The following is a 21,365-nucleotide window of genomic DNA, read 5'->3' as shown; positions in this document are numbered from 1 at the left end:
CCTTAGTCACTGATCTACAAGCGTGTGTGTAGGAGCCCCAGTGGGATTCGTGTACTGTCTTAAAACCTGAAATATTTTTCAAGGGGTGTTAAACGCTGACGGTAAAATTAAGAAAGGAGGCCTGAATCCATGGAATATCCTAGTTATTCTACTGCTTTAGGTAAAATGAAGGATTTATTGTTTCATTTATTGTGATATCTACATGAAAATTATTTATTGTGGTATCTACATGAAAATATGAGGGTATACACCTGATCTCTATCGATCTGATTCCTAAGGGACATATATTTGCGGACAAAAGAGCACTCGTAAAGAAAAAAACGCAGACGAACCAGAACATGCGCCAACAATTACTGAAATAAAAAAATGAGGGTTTTTGTGTGAGATACAGCGGGAAATTGTGAAGGCGAGAAATGTTAGCGCTATGAAAAATGATTGCGTCAATTTCGTGAAACTTGTACGAGTTTCTTCCAGGCGGAATGTTACGCTAAATCATCCGCTCGCCTCTGCATCCCAAGACATGAAGTGAAGGAGACTGTCTGCCCGGGTCCAGGCTACACATTAAGCCGCAGCCACCGGTGGTCGACGGAAATATGCTCACGGCAGCTTCTGAACTTGCAGCAACATCACAGTAATTGTTAAGCGATGTGTTGTGCAAGTATATCAGACGTAAACGTAGAGTGGAAGTGGCTACGTAGCACGGACAAAATATTTTGGGAGTTCGGGCACCGGAACCCCGACTCTTAGTACGACCCTGTTGATATACAGAGGTTCAATTGATATAGCCTTTAGCTGAAGTGTCAGACTCTGTGGTCTAACGTGCTTGTATATTGAATGCAAAAAATCAGTTCTTATTGTGACTGCTTTTAGAGTTATTACTTTCGCTATCATCGTCAGCACCACCACGAGGTTGCGCATGAAGCACGAATTGAGAACATCCCCTGCGTGTTGTATGCTCCATGTGCGAGTGCAAGCATGTGAGGGATGCCGACGATTGCAGTCGAAACTGATCGATTGGATGATATCTTCAGCGTACTTTATCACTGTTTCTGCACTTGCTGTAGGGATTGCTCGTTATTCCGTCGCAAAGACAACGGCATATTTTGCAGAAGCATGGCTCATTTATTGTGATCGGCATGTTACCCCTGCGCCACTCACTGTGTAACTAAACTTGTTTCTCGCCTGTGACTGAGGCACCAGGATTCATGGACCCTTCTGCATGACGCTTGGATACGACTCCAGTGAAATGTACATAATCTGTAGTCATTGTTAAAAGAAACCAAAAACGATTCGTGTTTACACATGAATATATGTGCGACCTCACTTAGCTACGAAAATTACACAGAACCTCCGCAGGAGCTTTTCAAGTATGCGTAGAGATTTTTTACTTTTTATAAAGCAGAAGTGATGATAATGTAGATTATAAAGTTCAGTAAAATTAACCAAAAGGGACTCTGGCACGGCGATCACTGAGTGACCTTAGGAATTATGAATATGACGTGGATTTGCCTAGTCTTCGTGCTTGAGGGCAGCGAACGCACTCTTGGCTTCCTTTACTTCCGCGTTTTGGTTTTGTTTTGAATGAAAAAAAAACGAACCGTTTTTCACATCGTGGCCCGATTTGAAGTGGTAAGCCTAAAAGATTAGGGTGGCGAAGCGTAACTGCCGAACATTTTCCGATTGCTGTTTCGTCACAGAGCAAATTTAAGCCACGCGAAACCAGAACGAACGTTCTGGTTTCGCGTGTCAGTACGAAGTACGATGTCAGTACGATGTCAGTACGAAGTACGAAGACTAGGCAAACTCATGTCATACCCATACTTCTCATTCTCACTGAAGCGCCATGCGTTGCAGCTCCCATAGACACTAGCGCCAAAGTTCCCTCTATAGCATATATTTAGGAAACTCTATGCTGTAGATACACATAGTTTATATGCTTAGATCCGCTGTTGACCATAGCCAGATTCTCTTCCTTTCCTTGTTTAGTAAATCAGTTTAATTCAATTTTGTTCACTTATTCATCCATAACATTGATTTATTGTTGGTAAAACAGAATCAGAATCAATGCATTGGCCAACAGTACTTTCTAAATTGATAAATACGTGGAAAAAAATCTCACAGAATGAAACAAGAAAGCTTCAGGGCACACAAGCAAAATTCAGTCGAGAAACAAGGGAACAAGTAAGATCACTTGGATATATCACTGCTTAGGGGCTTAACATTGAAAACTCGATGTCAATATTGAAGATCATTCTAGTCGCGAATGCATCACCAAATGCTTTTACAACTTTCTACAATACATCATTCAATTACATGTTCAATATGTGAGCAGCCGGTACAGCAAATGAGTTTCAAATACGGAACACTTTAAAGGGAGCCGGGTTGGCGTATGTTGTGGTCGTATGCCGTCGTGGTAGCTTGGCGTAGCGCTTCATGTTGAGCGCGTGCTCGCCCCGAGGATAATTGTTCTTCCTCCAGCGCCTTGATAAGTGAGCGTTCGCTTGCGCCATAGAGAAATCTTCATCCTCTTGTTCTTCGAGCGCTTTGATGATACGTGCGGAACATTTAAGAGGCCTGGATTGTCGTATGCAGCCATCACTTGACTTGACGTAGGCTAAACGACAAATAAAAATAGAAAAAAAATATGAAGGAAGCGTGAGAAAGACAGAGAATGGGAAAAATAGAAAGAAAATAAGAAAGGACAAGAAAGAGATAAAAAGAGGGAAGAATAGGTATAAATAAAGAGAAAAAAAGACAGAAAAACTATTAAAGACAAAACGAAAGAAAGAGAGGCGGAATAAAAAAAACGATGAGAAAAAAGGAAGGCTGCCCAAGCCCGCTAGGCCTTCAGCTTTGGCATTCCTTGTTTGAAGCTGCCTGAACTTTTAAAAGAAGTTTGCGTTATATATGGAAAAAATTTATGCGCTTACCGTGTTTTGTCCGCGAATGTGATGTGTATAGGGGCAAACCGTGTGTTTGGAACAAATGGCGGTATTTAGAAAAAAATTTTTGACGATTTAGAGGGCTTGGCATTCTGCTATGGGAGGACGTAAAGCCACTCCAGCACTGTCCTTGAATGGATTTCTAAAGCGCGATTCAGTGCATACATTTACGGGGTGGCCAGGATATGGTGGCGTGGCGCGAGCAGCCGTTTTTAGGGGCGAAGCTAAGCCGTGAATCGTGTGTCCTCGATGTATGTATGCTCTGCGACAACTCTCTGTGGCAGCACCATAGAGAAACATACTTATAGCAGCACAGCCAAAGCTACGTGGGCAGAGCGTATGCACATGTGGAGATTTGGGTGCACGTTAAAGAACCCCAGGTGGTCAAAATTTCCGGAGCCCTCCACTACGGCGTCTTTCATAATCATATGGTGGTTTTGGGACGTTAAACCCCACATATCAATCGTATGCACATGTGTTACTACGCGAAGTGGTCAGTTTGCGTGCAAGTGCATTCAGCATGTACGTTTTTGTACGAAGACCTATAAATAAATGTTAGATTTAAAAAAAATCAATAAAATCTTCATTCCTTAATCGAAAAGAACAAAAAGCTTTATTCAAAAAACAAAGGCACCTCCTAACAGAAACGAGGCGACTGGAAAAACAACGAAATGAAAACATTTCCTAAATTTCGGTGCATATATACTAGTTCGGCATTCTTGACTTTCTCCTTTTGCAGACGCAAGAACTTCCTAGACACGCTCAAGTTATTTTATAGGCGCAGCTCACTAAGCCGTGTGTCGTGCGTTCGCGATGTATAGTAGTAGTCGTCGTCGTATAGGTAGCCACCTCTCTTTTTGTCCTTGGAATGTCCGCTGGATGGCGGTACTTCTATATCAAAAACAAATATGAAAAGATGTGAGATGGCGGTACTTGGAGTGTTCACTAGATAGACAGACGCACGCATGGGCGGAGGGACGGACGCACGGACTGACACATAGAAGGACCGAAGCAAGAATGAACGGACAGACGGAAGCGCAAACGGACTGACGGATGCTTCGCCCCACTCATCATCATTCATTGCGTGGATATGCCGTTATTTTTTTACGGGACGTGAGTGCATCGATGGATAGCTGGAATCTTGGCCATGACCTGTCACGAGCCGGCGTCTGACGCTCGTAAATTCAAGTGAGTGAAACCAAGGAGGATTGAAGAAAAACTGCTGGAGTGGGAGCTCCCGCAATGCCTTGCCAGCAGAAGTGAAGCCACCTTTTGCCACTGCCAAGATGGCAGAAACATGCTCTTTTCCGATAGTGGCCCTTTAAAGATTAAGTGGCTTTGATATATAATGTGAATGCTACGCTAGTTCTATATTAAAGACAGTTGTTCCCGACAAAATAGCACTCAGAAACGAGTATGGATAACTGAATCTTCAAATAACTTTGCCTCCAATTGCAGGCTCACTAAGGAAAACTAGTAACTGTAAGACGCACTTGGAGCACTATGTGACCCGCCAAAGTTCCCACATTAAACTCGTTGGGCGTACGAGGGAAACGCTTCATTTTTAATCGCTGAACGGTGATGCTTTATGATGCCCCAAGTAAGATGGCCGCCACAACCGCCATCTTGCCAGAGGAACGGCTTCACTTCTGTGCAATCATTTCCACTCCAGCAATTTTTTTAATCCTCCTTGAGTGAAACACAATCCTTACTCGGCCAAGAACGCTGTTTTCACACAGTCAACAGCATAATGCAGATGAATGCGTCTGTTGCCCAGGAGAAGCTTTGCACTGGTAATTTTATCTCCTCATAAATTGCTGTCATCGAAAAGCGCAGTGAGTCGCTTCCTCCGTAGACGCCGACGGATACGGTGCCACAGTATACATACATCATCATCAGTGTGATGATCAGGCAGCCGAAATGCCGACGACGTATGCAACGCATTTTAGGAAAAAAGGCATTGCTTTTACGTAAAGTTTCCGATCGCAATTTCGCTGAAGGCTAGCACGTCACCGGTGTCGCTGTCAAGGTGGCTGTTGCGATGAGAGTTCCACTTTCGCTGATGTTTCACTCGCACACAAATTCTAGGTGATTACATGTGCGGGAAACGAAATAATTCATGACGCAGCACTGTCCTTGTTTCTCTGCATGATGAATACATATCAAATAATGAACAAGCACTTGTTATCACTCACAAGCTTCGGTGTGAAATTGCTGCAACCAAGCGACGCTATCGTTGTTTACCGGGGCAGCGAAAAGGTGAAATGACACCTGCAAAGTAGAAAAAAACAGCAAAGAACAAAAATCCTGCATGGCGTAAGCTTCTTAATAACAGAGGGAACAATTTTGAACATTATATTTATATCTTTTAGTTTTATAGTTTCCTTTGTGCAACGCAGTATATAAATGTTAGCGCTCGTGGACTACATGCAGAAGCCTAAAAAAATTATGGACCATCTGCCCGAAGGGAACCCTGATTAAATGCAAAGCAGCAGCAGTGCGTACGACGTTGACCCGGTTGAAACCGGCGTAGACACGGGTTCTGAAAGGACGGTTTGAAGCGAAACTCTGTGTAGCGTTTACTCGAGTGAACATTTATTTTACACGCAAAGACACGGGAGTCGGGTTGGGTTTTCTGTATGTTGCACTGAAGAGGGACTGTTCACTGGATGTGCGCTCGAACGTTGCGAGTGGTGAAAAGGGTGAAGCTAGAGAGATGACACGTGGCGAGCGGCGACAGGCTAGGGAGAGAGCGACGTCAACGCGCGCGCACTGCGAGGGAAGGCATGGCCTACTTGGCACTGCCCCAACACCTGTGGCCTGGAGATCGCAGTGCGGACGGAGGGACAACGTTACACAGGCTAGTCAGAGCTGCTTTGCAACTAAAAGGGCGCACTTGGGATTCGTAGCCTTGGCTGTGCTGCCACAGAAAGTTGTCGTTGAGAGCCACCTCTCGTTTAGTTCCTTGAATGTCCGCTAGATGGTGGTACTTGTATATGATATTGAAGCCCACAACGTGCAGTGTACCAACAGTATATGAATGAATGAAGTCAGACTTTTTTTGTACGGAAATGAAGGGTTTATTCATTATTTGAACAGTTGGAAGTACGCGAGGCACGTGTAAATATAGTATGCGTGTGCGTGGATGGGGGCGTAAATTAGTACCGTTGTGCAGATAATAATGGCTGGAAATTTCGTCAACATTTGCTGGGGAAAATTCTCGAAATAGAGAATTTTCATTTATTTCAATGGGAATTCTTCGGCGTAGTACGGAACATCGCTGCCTACGATCGGCGTGCTTGCGGCTGGCGCTCCTAGTGCGTGCAAGCTAGGACAACGGACATACTACGTCACGCCGACGAAGGGACATGGCTCGACCCTAAGGAGCTTCGCGCTTAAGAATACATGGTGGGTAAGTGCCACAAAGAGCGGGTATGTGCCTAGCAGCTGCTATATATATGATAGCATAACCTTGCATAGCGAGACATAGGGAAAAGCAATTGATGAGGATAAGGAGTGATATGAAAGTATGTGGGTAAATAGAAGAGATGTGAATATAGAAAGAAGGTCATAAAGAAACAATGAGATAAAAAGTAAGCACATGCAGGAGCAGCTTAAGCAAGAGTGAAAGATGAAATAAAAGAGATGAAGAAAGAACACGGTATTCGTGCGCCAAGTGAAAGCGCTCGCTTGTCAGCTTTTCTGTTTTCTCTGATTTCCCAGTCGTATAAGTGGCTTCTACTTTTTTTTCATACAGTTTGTTATTTTCCAAGTTTGCTCCCCATATGTTAGCTATGGCCAAACAAAATTATTGTGACTTTTTCACTTGAAGCACTGCGCCGAATAGCTTGTAATAATTTAAGAATGCCCATTGTTCTGTCATTCGGCAGTGAATTTTGCTTTTATGAGCGGGCTCCTCGGTTAGCAATTGACACAGACATTCATGTTGTTGCACAAAGTGTAGGCGCTAGATCCTAATGGCCATTCAATGTCAAAGAAGTTCTTGTAGTTATTGTTTTTATAAACCGGAAATCTTGCATTGTCACTAAGACCAGCGCTCACGAGAAATCGTGGAGGCGTTTTACATCTCACTGGAAGGGGATTACCGTATCAGCCAGACTTCCCTAGCCATGTTGGAGGCAGAAGTTTCATACCTCTCAGATACCTCGCACGTCTCATCAGCCACTTGACCTATTGTTGTGTTTTGACACATTGAGCATGCGTGATGGTTCTTTCTTAGGTTTTCCAGATGTTATTTATTCCGCTGATTTATGACACGCTAATATTCATTCGAGATGGAAGCACATCAACTCGCCCAATTGTCCGTTTTGAATATCCACCGAGGCAAACCATAATATTTAAATCGAAAAATAAAAATTCGGCAGGTCCCACGTACCTGGTAATCGACGTTATGCGTAGCATACGGAGGAAACGTGACCGTGTTGCAATTTTTTTTATTGACCGACACGTCATGAAATGGCGCTAAATATATGTACAAATGTTGCACGCGCAGACATATGTTGAAAAGTTGCAGATGTTTATATAACCAGTTGTTTGCACTTTTGCGACGATGTCAACTGGAACATGCGTATTAGCAACACCACAAGCTGATATGAAGTGCTGATGCTCGCGAAGATGGTGGCCCCGGACACTGCTACATAAATCAACACCACAATTGACGTTAACCCGACGTGACGGCTGTATCAAAGGAGTACATATGTATTTTTTATAAAACTGGGTAGGCAGCACTGCAATTACTATTGACGTTTAACGAAGATTAGCGTCTATTTGAAAAGTAGTTCCGAGACCTGGCGTTGCTCTTTGGTAGAATGCTTGACTGCCACGCAGAATGCTTGGGTTCGATTCCTTCTGGGACCCTGAAATTTATTGTTTGCATTAATCGAGGGGCCAACGCTGCCTATGTGAGGTTTTTCTTAACACTGACATTTATTCTATGGCTTCATTGGTCGACGCTGCCAATGTCGGGTATTGCTTAGCGCTCACGCGTTAAAATATCGCGTGTGTGTTCTCGTCGCTCCTGGGTAAATACTGGGTGTCAATCACCTATGGCACATACCCACATACCAGCGGCACATAACTTCCCGTGGGTATGTGCCACTGTTTGGCGGGTAGTGTTTGACGACGTGCGCGACGGGATTGGGACATTATTGATGTATTTACCAGCGCGTCATATTTGTCGAGCCATCTAACCCTCCCATGCTGATTTTGGTTCACGCCAAGCTAAGGGGGTGGCCACGAGAGCACCCAAACATAAGCGGATAGACAGATAGATAGATAGATGGATAGATAGATAGATAGATAGATAGATAGATAGATAGATAGATAGATAGATAGATAGATAGATAGATAGATAGATAGATAGATACTCTCAAAGTCGCCGAAGTTCGCTAAGAAATGCTGCGCATTTAATAATGCTAACGATGGAACGAGAAGTATATATGACAGAAATGCATATATATGGTGCACAATTTCTCGGGCTACTTGTCGTCAGCCAAATCTTCTAGTGTTCTGTTTAGCCTTGATAGAAAAATGTGCCACTTTTCTCTAACGTTTATTATCCGAGAAACCGAGAATTCCATTTCCTGTTTATAACCTTACGTAAGACGTCCTTTGTGTTCATTGTTGATGATAGATTTCCGTGACATGACCCACATTGGGAGTTTCGTTGTAGCGTTTCTTTTGTCATTAGGCTGTCGTGACAATTCGCAAAACAGCAATGTTAACGTGGTCAACTGAAACACTGGACAATGACAAGATCTGAGACAACGGCTTTCTATAATCTGGCGTACAAAAAGGGCAGTTGAGTCATTGTTGTGAGGTGATTACTGTGCAGGTGCTAACTTCTACTTGCTCTGGCTTAGATCCAGCCTATTTTTTACTAGTGAGTATTCATGAAGAGATTGCGTTAACCACGAGGAAAAAGAGGTGAGGCGCAGGCCGTTTATTATGTGTTAATTTACACTTACATTTTTCTTTTAATGCACGCCTCATCGTTGGAATTGTGGGGAGTCAACAAAATTTTACGTTTACGGAAAATATTAGGATGAACATAATAGTTGGCAAAGGGGAGTTAATTTTGTAATTATTTGAAGAAAACAAACGCAGTAGTGCAGACAGAACAATGGATCTACGTGGCAGAATTAGTCATCAAGTTGGTAAAGTGGCATAAGCTGTACAACTTTGTTTCTCGTCTCTAATATTATTGCGCAAGAGAGAGAAGAGAGAAGGAATGTAGGAAAGGTGGGGAGGTTAACTAGACTATGCGTCCAGTTTGCTACCCTACACATGGGGAGGAGGAGAGGGGAGTAAAAGAGAGAGAGAAAGATAGACACAGGTTGCGCAAGTGTTCTAAAAAACGGACGATGCCGGAGAACACAAGAAAAATGAACGATAATTTTCCGGATTAGCATAAACATGCATGTAATGTAATGTCAAGTACGAAAATACTCTTCACAATTAGAGACGACATTGTAAATTGAATAGCTACTAAAGTGGGGGAACTGACGCTTCGACAAGCTAACGCGTCTTCTTCATGGCTGCCATTGCCACCCCGTGTTCCCAAGAATTTTTTTTTTTGACAGCGTAGACAAGTTTTTTTTTCCTGTACACGATTCTTCAAAGGACGCCACCCCCTTTTCCCCTTTAGGCCATAGTAGGTAGTACGCAATGCGATCGCAAAAAAAGTTTACTTGTTTAGTATTGCAAGGAATTCTTAGCTAAGAAGAAAATGATGACATGACTACTGCCGGCTAAGATTAAAGAGCGCGCCAGGTTTCTCACTCACAGAAGGCTTCTGATTATTGTAAAACGCAATGGTACTAAATTTATTGACGCAAATTACGGGGTGGCCAGTCGTATACGAGTCGGCAAGTGCCAGTTTTTAGCAATCGTTGATAGGACATGGCTGACCGCACATCCAAGTGTTACTGATACGTAGATTGTTATCACCAATTTTCCCACAAAAGGAATTGTTAGCTTTACTTATAAAAGCCTAAATATGAGTGATTGTGAGTCGTACGCGGATTATTTTACACATATGACACAGTCATTTTCGGATGGGTGACAGTTTGTTTGTCCAGTTTTACTGGTGGATACTTTCCTGCTTGTCAGACTGTGCACTTGTGCATAGATTAGGGCTACGTAGCTTGTAAGCTCAGTACCTGAACTTCTGAGTTATTGCCTTGTAAACCGCATGTAATTAAGGCTTACCCCAACTATATTTTTACACTGAACATATCAAAAGTGACGTGATCATGAGTGCGATTAGTGAATGATCTACTCTTTGCTACAATTCGTTACCCGCGTCTGAACATTTTCAGATCATTCTTGCCGAACGTGACAGAAGCTTCAATCATGTTTACCAAAGGAGTGGTTGTTGTATACCTCTCTTGCTTTTCACTCGCCAAAGCAATGATCTTTTTTAACAACGTCCTAGTTGTTCCAATTAACGACGTCCTTACTTTCGGAGGTGAGTTCAGCTTCTATGGGTAAGGAAGGGGACGAATGGGCCAAACCGCTTGCCTTCAAAATTTGTTTTATATATTCAGGTCACCTTAGCTTGTACGAGTGCGGCGGCGGAAGAGTATATAGATTTTTTTAATATAGATTACATCGCACTCCTAGTCCCACTTCAGTCTAAGTGGGAGGTCTTCTCAATTAGTGTGCCTTTGGCCTTCGCTGCCTGCTTATGCCTGATGACGAGACGTCGTTGCTGGTTCAGATACTCTGCGACAACCTTGAATTGAGAAGGTCTTGACTTCCTTGGCTGGCTGTAGAAGTATTTGGCGAAGGCAGGAATAAAGAATGACCGCGTACCTGCTTGCTTCGCTGCAAATGTAGTCGAAAGACGATAGTCTTCTGTCTGGACGAGCTGCTGAGACATGGACACCATCTGGCAGAGATGTCAGGAAACAGGAGCTTGTACAGAACTCGGGACCACTGGCAGGTCACAGCACCTTGTCGTCGGCAGAAGATTTTTTTGTGCACAGAATTGCATTTCCATCACACCCTAAGAAGCACTATGGTCTTTAGAATTATTGATGGTTGATATGTGGGGTCTGGCGGGTTAACTGGCGGAACAAGGGCGAGGCCTTTGTCCTACAGTGGACGTATTCAGGCTGATAATGATGATGATGATGATAATGATGATAATATGTGGGGTATAACTTCTCAAAAGCACCAAATGAGTATGAGAGACGCCATAGTGGAGGGTTCCGGAAATTTCGAACCCCTGGGGTTCTTTAACGTGCACCCAAATCTGAACACACAGGCCTACAACATTTTCGCCTTCATCGAAATTGCAGCCACCGCGGCCGGATTTGATCCTGCAGCATGCGGGTCAGCAGCTGAGTACCCTAGAAACTAGACCACCGCGGCGGGGTGGCAAACCGCTACATCGACTTTGAAGAAAAGAAGGTTTTTGACTTCGAGTCATCTTAGGCGAGAGCATGAGAAACGCTGTGAGCTTTTGTTGACCGTAAGCACTGTACCACTGCGGTGGACCGCCTAAGTTGAAGAATGTACACCGCGCCCCGCCGCGGTGGTCTAGTGGCTAAGGCACTCGGCTGCTGACCCGCAGGGCGCGGGTTCGAATCCCGGCTGCGGCGGCTGCATTTCCGATGGAGGCGGAAATGTTGTAGGCCCGTGTGCTCAGATTTGGGTGCACGTTAAAGAACCCCAGGTGGTCTAAATTTCCGGAGCCCTCCACTACGGCGTCTCTCATAATCATAGAGTGGTTTTGGGACGTTAAACCCCACATATCAATCAATCAAATCAATCAATCAAGAATGTACACCGCTATTGGCGTCGCACTTGCAAAGGAAATTTCTTCAAATAGAGTAGCAGCTTGCGCTGAATAATAACGTGTGTTTAAAAAAAGTGTTCAACAATTGAGAGTATTTGGTACTCTACTATGAAAGAGCAGAAAGCCGTCCCAGTTGCCGAAACGTTCCAGAAGCGTTGTAACAGTCGTTAACCAGTTGAAGAACTTGCTGGTTTTTTATTTGTCCCTTTCAAATCAAGGAGCGACTTCCAGATGGCCTAACTCATTGTATCAGACAGGCAGGATTCATAGCTGTGGGTATCCGGCTTGCTGCGTCTCGTCCGTAGTCCAAGTAGGGAAGACGAAGGGTTCAAGTCAAAACAAACACAATTTATTATAACTAAACGTGGTGTACAGCAGAGTCGGTCCAGGAACCCGAGACATCGGCGCGGCAACCATGAGCTCCGGGCACCATCACTTAGCCAGCGCAGGTTGCAGCATCAGACCTTCGGCGCAGCCAAGGCACCTCTTCCCTGGGCAGCAGGAAGGCTGACCCTTTCACGCAGGTGGGACACGCGCAACGCCACTGCGCAGCACGTGGCGCTATCTCTAGATAGCCGGTGCGTATTTCCCACATGAATTAAAAAAATTATCGCAGCTGTTTTTTTTTTTCAGATTTCATTCGCGTGTTGACATTTTGCCATCGATAAATACTACGACCCAAAGTTATTTGGAAAGGAACGCTTCTATGAATATATTTTTGTACGATATCTGTATGATGTCTGTACGATAATATGTTCGTACGATGCTCTATCGTGTTTTTTTACAGATTACTGCTATCTTTTTGGGAGGAACTTTACAGGACGAATGCGATTACCAAACAAGTGTGAAAGATGGACCTGTTATGCTAATATCAACACTGTGGTGGTGGTTAAGTATGTAGAAATTCTTTATGCAGCTATAGATGACGGCTCAACACGAAATAAGTACATGTATACAGTAGACACGCTTCAAACGAATGATACCGATTGTTCAGTGCACTTTGATCTTATCAATAGAAAACAAGCCAATTTTTGAAAAAGGGCGTTGTGACTTTATCATATCTTCTATGCTTTCTGTTAGACAAGCATATGATCTGATAAAGTCATTGTTCCTAATGTGGAAGGGTTCACCACACTTTTAAAATAACTAAAAATTTGGCAAGGAAACTCTGGTTTCATACGAGGATTTTGTGTTTTTTTAAAGATTTGGTGTCATCGTAAAACTACGCATTAATTTATTAAATTAATCAAGGTGAACAGTGAAAGGGCCTCAGACAGGTTGGCCGACGTTTCGACAAGAAAACCTATCTTTGCCACTCCGTGTTCCTTCATGTCGGCTCCCATATTGATTACGTTACGCATTAATTGTGTTCATTGCGTTGTAAATGAACAGCAAAAACATATATGTGTAATGCGAGACGTATTCGAAGCTTTTTGTATTTCTTACGAGATGCAGTAAGGAGTGTGAAACTCCAAAGCGACCAACCAACGGGCTACGAAAACGGTTTACGAACTGTTGTCGTTGCCCTATTTGTAGTACGTGCGTAAAGTGGTTCACATGGTAATCTTTAATATAGTTTGAGCATTGAGCCGCGTGGAGATGCCATAATTGAACAGACATACAAACTCGTGAATGTGCTGCATAAAACTGTGGTGATGAAACATAAACAAAATTTATACTCATAGGGATTAGTTACCGATATCGGTAACTAATTGCAAGTTTAGGTATTGCACGTGCGTATATCCCAGGACTTGGTTTTGAACATTCAAACCTATAGAAGACGCATTCATCCCAAACTTATGATATGTGAAGGAATATGTCTACTTAGTACAGGTATAGTAACCACGGAGCCAACATGAAAGCGATATAACTAGACGAATAAGAATGGGATGCATCGTATTCGGCACGCACTCTCAGACCACGAATAGTAATCTGCCACTCACCCTCAAGAGCAAGGTATATAACGGCTGAATCTTACCGGTACCTACATACGAAGCAGAAATTAGAAGGCTTACCCTCGTAAGCCTTCGGGTTCAGCTTAAATTAAGGACGACGCAATGAGTGATGGAGAGGAAAATGATAGAGGTAACCTTAAGAGACAAGAAGAGAGCAGAATGGGTCAGGGAACAAACACATGTTAAGGACATCATGGTAGAAATTAAGAAGGAAGTGTTGGGGGCCGGGCACGTAGCGCGAAGGCAGGATAACCGCTGATCATCAAGGATCGCAGACTAGATTCCCAGCGAAGGCAAGCGCACGAAGGGGAGAGAGAAAGTTAGGTGGGCCGGTGAGATCAAATAGTTTGCAGGTATACCATTGCAGCAGAAAGCACAAGGCATGGTTGATTGGCAGATCATGGGAGAGGTTTTGGCCCTGTTATAGTGCCTAGAATATATACTATAGCCCTGCAGTGGGCGTATAGTCAGGCGAATGATAATGATGATGACTCTTGGTGTCGAAGGTGGGAGGGATAATGAGGTCCACAACTCAGTGTTTGTACAACGTAAAGCAGCAGGTACGGTGAAGAAATGGGCCGATGGCCAAAAGAAATTAAAGAGAGAGAAAGAGACATCCGCTGCACGTGCAGTAGCGCCTTTTATGGAGAAATGAGAACAATCACAAAGTAGAAATCCCGACAAAATTTTGTTCTACTTATTGTTAACCGCTATGCTTGGCCACACCATTCTTGTGTTCTTGTTCGGGCGGGAAATCATTTGTGAAGACCTAATTGTTGCAGTAACAGTACAGTATTTAGGAGAATTTTTCAAGTGTCATAATGGGCTATGTCAATATTTTAGTGAACTTTTCTGTTTTGTAAGAGCATTTCAATTGCGCCAATACTGGATTTTTGTGAAGTTTTGTGTTGCGGGGACAGAATTTTGTACTGAAGAACTTGGACTGAATGCGTAAGTGTTGAACTACATGCCTTTGTATAAACTTGTATTTGTATTCTGCTTTGCGACGACAATTAATGTGCAAGAGCACAGGAGTAGCTGGCGCCATGCATTGACACCAACCTCTTTTACATTTTACATTTTATAAACGCTTTATAAGAAATATGTTACACGGCACTCTGAGACGATATACATACTTTTACGTCACACGTGTATGCGGTCAGAGTCGGGCAGGACTTAGTACTTTATTATTAAATTAAGCTGAATAAACTTGATTTGAATATTTCTACCGCATCTAGCCGTTTGAATCAGAAGCTTACAATACTTTCCTCATGTGTTATTTGCCGAAATTCTAATCATTGCATTTGGGATGGATTGACGAGAAGATATTGGTATGCCTCGGCAAATATCATTTATCATTGGCCATAAAATGCAGAACCAGTGCATGTTGCATGTGAGAGTCGAGTTTGAAAAGAACACAATTTACACGAAGTATCTAACTCGTTCTTAATAAAAACAAAGAAAAAAGCATCACCAACTTACCCTGTTTTTACTAAGTTCTACTGAAATCCCCGCCAAAAATACAGCACTATATGAAGTATTTACATTTAAGTGTAAATAACTCGCATTCCTTTCCAGCATGGTGAAATCATGATTTTAAATGTCGTGGTGGTATGTTCTAGGTGTGCCGAACTTCCAGATCACTGTGACACTATAGGCTTTCGCAATGATCCCTTGCCAAAGTGCTGTAACACCGTGTGTAATCCAAGTCAATGTAAGTCCTTGCAGCATTTGTGTCATTTTTGAATATTACTTCCCAATACCGCTGTGTGCATGGCTTAGTTGAACATTACTACGCTTCCTTTTGTTAGCGTTCGTGACTTGCGGGAAGTTCGTTATTCGTAAAGGGGTTCTGCAACACTTTTATTGCGACAGCTGGTATAGGAGATCACAACACGGCTTACGCGCTGTGCCGTAGTTGTCCGCGGCCGCCGGTGTCCGTATCCACTATCACATGACATTAAAAAAAAACTCAGTAAAGAAAAAAAAACAGCATATCCACGGAGTGAATGATGATGAGTGGGGCGAAGCGCTGGAGGGTTTTATCGCTAAACTGTGAACACACGAATATCGCCTACTAAATCATCAAAGACGTGACAAACACTGCATGTATTTATACAAGAAATTTTCAATATTCGTAAGTGGTCGCTATATGTCGCTTCCGTCTCCCATTTATTATAACGGATTTATGACCGGTGAAGTGGTGGATTGGCGATGGGGCGTAGTGAGATGTTTGCAAGGACAAAGTATCGCGGGTACTTCGCAAAGATGAAACTATAGGCGGTCACGTACAAAGAAGGGATGGTCACAGCGGGGCAATCTATGGTTCTCTAACCCGCACCCGGATTCAAGTACACGACCATCTTGCATTTTATGTTGGCTACTTCTCAACAGTATTCACTTTATGGTCGGTGAAGTGGTAGATCTGTAATGGGGCGTAGTGGGATGTTTGCAAGGACTGAGTAGTGTGTAATTGGCATTGCTGAAACTATAGGCGGTCACGTGCATACATACAAGGAATTGACAGACCCACACTTTTAGGAGCTTCGCCCCTAAAAAGATCAAGGACACAGTGAGGTTGAGACCCGGCTCCGCTGCGTGCCAGCCCAGTATTCTACCACTGAGCCACGCCAGCGCCTGGCACTTGTTCGCGAACTCGCCTTAGATAGGCGTGATGTCGTGAAAGGTATTGCGTCGATATGAGTGATAAAGGGTTTCATAACAGCAAAAAAATAACCAGACGTCACACAATGCTAATAGCGCAACGCATGGGGCGTCCAATGCTACAACCCATTACAAAAGCTTGTTCTTGACCACCGATTAACTGTGGCGCATACCGACTTCAGGCATTATTCTTCATCGTCTTCGGCCACGGCATGAATGATTGGCACGAAATTCCTTGCAAGCGCTCAGCCGATGCCACGCTTCTCCGAAGAGTGACAAAAGATAACATAGTGGACGCTGGCCTACTACCCAGAAATTATGATTAATAATGGCGTAGTGGGCATGGCTGTGCTAGAGGTGGCTGATCTGCAAAACGCAGCTGAACAAACAAACAAACAAACAAACAAACAAACAAACAAACAAACAAACAAACAAGAAACCAGCATTATCGCTGGTGGTGCGCCAGTGGTAAATTGTGTATATAAATAGCCCGCCATTATTATGTTGAAGGACAAAGGATTTCATGGGCGAGCCGTCTACCACCACATGTGGCGGGGTGGTAGGTCACCCGTTCGAATTCACGCTTCTATAGAATTACTTTATCTTTGTGGCTTTATATATACATATATACGGGCCATGACAGCGACGGTATAGACCACGCGACAGTGTCCATATAAATGGTGTCTCAAAAAAAATAAACAAGAAATATTCCTCGAGAGTGACCAAACGACCACTGATCATTACGCATTGTGCCATACGCAGTCATGTGTCAAACCCACGACAACAGGATGTTAAAGAACGGCCAAGAATTGAACTCAACGAAGCCATGCGTGCGGTACGTTTGCAAGGAAGGAACGCTCGTTACACAGACGTAAGTAACTTGCCCTTATCGGTAATGGCTTGCGATAAAACTGTTCTTTTAATCAGATAACACACCTACCAGAAAATGTACAAACGCACTCAATGCAACTTGCAACGTGGATATCGCGGTCATACGAGCTCCACGACAGTGGTCCCATTCACACTTTTTAAAACTGCCCTGCTTAGGTGGTCCGGTGGTTAAGACCCTCGACTGATAGAGCTCGAAGACTGTCGGATCGAATCCCGGCCGCGGCGGCTGCATTTTGACAGAGGTGAAATACTAGATAAAGCAAGTGGGTTAAAGGGAGACAGCAAGTTAGGTGGGCAGACGAGATTAGGAAGTTTGCGGGTATAAAGGGGCAGCAGCAGGTGATGGACGGAATTGACTGGTGGAACATGGGAGAGGCATTTGTCCTACAGTGGAAATAGCCAGGCTGACTATTCTTCTTCTTCTTCTTCTTCTTCTTCTTCTTCTTCTTCTTCTTCTTCTTCTTCTTCTTCTTCTTCTTCTTCTTCTTCTTCTTCTTCTTCTTCTTCTTCTTCTTCTTCTTCTTCTTCTTCTTCTTCTTCTTCTTCTTCTTCTTCTTCTTCTTCTTCTTCTTCTTCTTCTTCTTCTTCTTCTTCTTCTTCTTCTTCTTCTTCTTCTTCTTCTTCTTCTTCTTCTTCTTCTTCTTCTTCTTCTTCTTCTTCTTCTTCTTCTTCTTCTTCTTCTTCTTCTTCTTCTTCTTCTTCTTCTTTTCTTCTTTTTCTTTTTCTTCTTTTCTTCTTTTTCTTCTTCTTTTTCTTCTTCTCTTTCTTTTTCTTTTTCTTCTTCTCTTTCTTTTTCTCTTTCTTTTTCTCTTTCTTTTTCTCTTTCTTTTTCTTTTTCTTTTTCTTTTTCTTTTTCTTCTTCTTTTTCTTCTTCTTTTTCTTTTTCTTTTTCTTTTTCTTTTTCTTTTTCTTTTTCTTCTTCTTTTTCTTTTTCTCTTCTTCTTCTTCTTTTTCTTTTCTTCTTCTTTTTCTTAATATTATAATTATTATTATTATTATTATTATTATGACATACTAGACGCCCGTGTAAATGTTTAAAAACTCCAGGTGGTCAATGTTTCACTCCACTAAGGCGTCGCTTATGAACATATTCAGCTTTTGAGATGTTGAAACCCAGCAGACGTTGGTGCGTTACTCACATTTATACAAGTTAACGATGTCCCTTCATGTTGAAGTCACCTGAAACAAACTAACAACATTTGGTTGTTGAAACACGTGTGAGTGAATGTCATGTGCATTTTGGCAGTTCGTTCGTATACGTGTTATGCGTGTTTCAGGTAGCAGGGAGTGCGATTGTACATTTCAAGAGTGTTATCTGTCCTTCGGGACATTGATGATAAAGATTCGTAATAGTGTCTTAGGGCTCAATATAAGACAGACATTCCGACAATAGCCAATAATTTTCTGTATGCCTAATGAACAGTGAGAAAACTTCAGTGAGATTCTTTTAGAAATGCCAAGACTTTATAGACTTATTTTCAGTGTATCCGATGCTATATAGATGGGTACAGTGGTTGGGCTGGCAGAATTATGTTAACTGTAGTAATAAGCATGGTTATACTTTATGGTGCTTTCAAGTTGCTGTTTTCGTATAGCCTTAAGCCACTTCCGATGCTCTTTGAGGTCGTTGCTGTCAAGCGTGTTGCAATAACTGCCTCCCCACAGAACGAAGACCTTGCGACAGAATGTTTACACCTCAGAATTAAACAGTGAGAAGCGTCATTGTGATTGAAACAAACGGCGCACGAATCAAACAGAATGCAAGAGTTGAAGCTCATTTCCACGGCTCTACTGATCATTTGAAAGTTTAGCATGTGAGAATGTTTTGTTCAATTAAAATATCCGCTTACTCAATGAGATCACTCGATTTTTATTCAGAGTGTATGGCGAGTGATGATTTCGTTTTTTTTTCTGGCAGATGTCAGGGGTATGAGGACTCGAAGTGTGCTGCCGCCAACATAGATCCCTGCGCCCCTTACCCTTATTGCTGCGGTGCAGCAAAGGTCTGTCAAGGTTGAAAGGCGTATAAGGGAAACCGTACGTGGAAAAACGAGGAAGAGAGCAAAACATCGAATACACTCGAGTATAAAGATAGCCACGTTGTATTTGATCTTGTCCAGTTGTTATGTGGCGTGACTATTGCCTCGGATAGTCAGAATATGTTTGGACATGTGCGTATTTTAGTGAAGAGATAATAAGCAGAGTCACTAAATCACGTATAACTTATGTAACATTCTAGGACATTCCATATTTGTTATGCATTGCCATTAAAAAAACACAGCATATCCACGGAGTAAATGACGATGAGAGGGGCGAAGCGCTGGGGGGTTTCATCGCTAAACCACGAACTATCCGCGAATATCACCCACTACATCATCAAAAGCATGACAAACTCTGTATATATTTATACACGAAATTTTATTATTCGTAAGTGGTAGTCAAAGGTCGCTTCCATTCCCCCTTCCTTATAACGCCTTTATGGCCGGTTAAGTGGTGGATCGGCGATGGGGCGTAGTGGGATGTTTGCAAGGACGAAGTAGTGGGCAGTTTGCAAAGGTTGAACTATAGGCGGTAACATACAAATAAGGAATGGATATTGTGGTACAATATGTATGGTTCTCTAACGCGCATCTGGATACAAATACACGACCATCTTGTATATCATATTAGCTACTTCTCAACAGTATTTGCTTTATGGTCAGTGAAATGGTGGATCGGTGATGGGCCGTACTGGAATGTTGGCAAGGACAAAGTAGTGGTCGGTTTGCAATGGAAGTGGTCACGTACATACATACAAGGGATGAACAAACGCACGCCTTTAACAACTTCGTTCCTAAAAAAAACTTACCCCACTTTCCCCCTGCATGAAGTTTGGTGAAACAACGGAGCTGCTGTTCTGCCAAGTTGGGGACACGGACTGTTTTGTCTGTGACCAAAACATTGTGAGATATGTGTGCCTGTGTTAGGGAACCAGAGGGAAACGTGCGACGAGGGGTGCTATGCACGGTGGCCATCGGGCATAGCCCCATGTTGTGGTGCAGAAAATGTTTCCAATGCCTTAAAAAAGAAGTTGCCTTAATGTTGATTGTAATAGTTAAATGCCAAAAAAATGTAAATGAACAGTGCTAGTGAAATCCCGGATAAAACACCATTGTTTTGTTCAGGCCTAATGTGAATTACATATCCTTTATAAAAAAATAAATATGCATGGTGAACTTTCTGACCACACCTCTACGATGACGGTGGCAAAATGTTGTAAAAAAGCCATTTAAGAGATAACACAAGACTAATGCTTCATTTGTGTTGCTCGAACAAATGACATTGTGTTTTTTTTATTGTGAACATAAGATACTTGTTTGTCGCTGCTGTCATAAAATCTTAAAGCGAACAACCTCCTCTCTTATTCACAAAATATCAAACAGCCACCCCTATTGCTACTTGCTTCAGAGTCGACCGAGACTTACAGACCTCTCTCATTCTGTCTACTTCTAAAAAGAGAAAAACGCTTATCTCTTACGAACCCAAAAAAACAAATTTCATATCCTTTAAAGTTCCATGTAGCACGTGTTATATGCAAGTGCAATGTTTTTCAATGCTGTCATGACCATGAAAGACGCACACTTGTTTCAAAGAAGACATTGTTATGTACAAAGATTGAATAACATCTTTCCATTGTGCATTGTTTGATAAGCGCTTCAGATCCCATACCATACGCTAGACAACATTAAAAAGGGTTGCGGCTGTCATAGCCTTTCGTCGTCGTCACTTGCCGTAACGCAGGTAAAGCCTTGTATTAGATCCCGGCCCTGGCGGTCGCATTTCAAATTGAGGACAAATAGTTAGACGTCCGTATATATTGTGCGATGTTAATGCGCGTTAAATAAAACACAACGCGATGCAACTACGATGCTTGTGAGGTGCGCGTAAGCCAGTGAGTCAGAGTCAATGAGTGAACAAACGAACGAAGGAATGATGGAAAGTATTGTGGTGCCTGTGTGATATATGCGTCCGAAGAACGAATGACGAACAGTCCCAAGGAAAGCTTGATTGATTGATAGATATGTGGGGTTTGACGTCCCAAAACCACCA

At 42.8% G+C, this 21,365-nt stretch overlaps 1 protein-coding gene across 1 annotated transcript; it reads left to right on the top strand.

The window, feature by feature from the left end:
* Nucleotides 1-10,305: 10,305 nt before the first annotated feature.
* On the top strand, nucleotides 10,306-19,391 carry LOC142774187 (uncharacterized). Its single transcript, XM_075874579.1, has 5 exons — nucleotides 10,306-10,431; nucleotides 12,554-12,659; nucleotides 15,344-15,435; nucleotides 17,148-17,256; nucleotides 19,195-19,391. Exons 1-5 carry the CDS (start codon nucleotides 10,317-10,319, stop codon nucleotides 19,292-19,294), a joined length of 522 nt encoding a protein of 173 aa, XP_075730694.1. The 5' UTR covers nucleotides 10,306-10,316; the 3' UTR covers nucleotides 19,295-19,391.
* The last annotated feature ends 1,974 nt before the right edge of the window (nucleotides 19,392-21,365 follow it).

Source organism: Rhipicephalus microplus, chromosome 10 (assembly GCF_043290135.1).
Source record: "Rhipicephalus microplus isolate Deutch F79 chromosome 10, USDA_Rmic, whole genome shotgun sequence".
In the NCBI taxonomy this organism is placed as follows: domain Eukaryota; kingdom Metazoa; phylum Arthropoda; class Arachnida; order Ixodida; family Ixodidae; genus Rhipicephalus; species Rhipicephalus microplus.
This window is presented reverse-complemented; position numbering and strand designations above follow the sequence as displayed.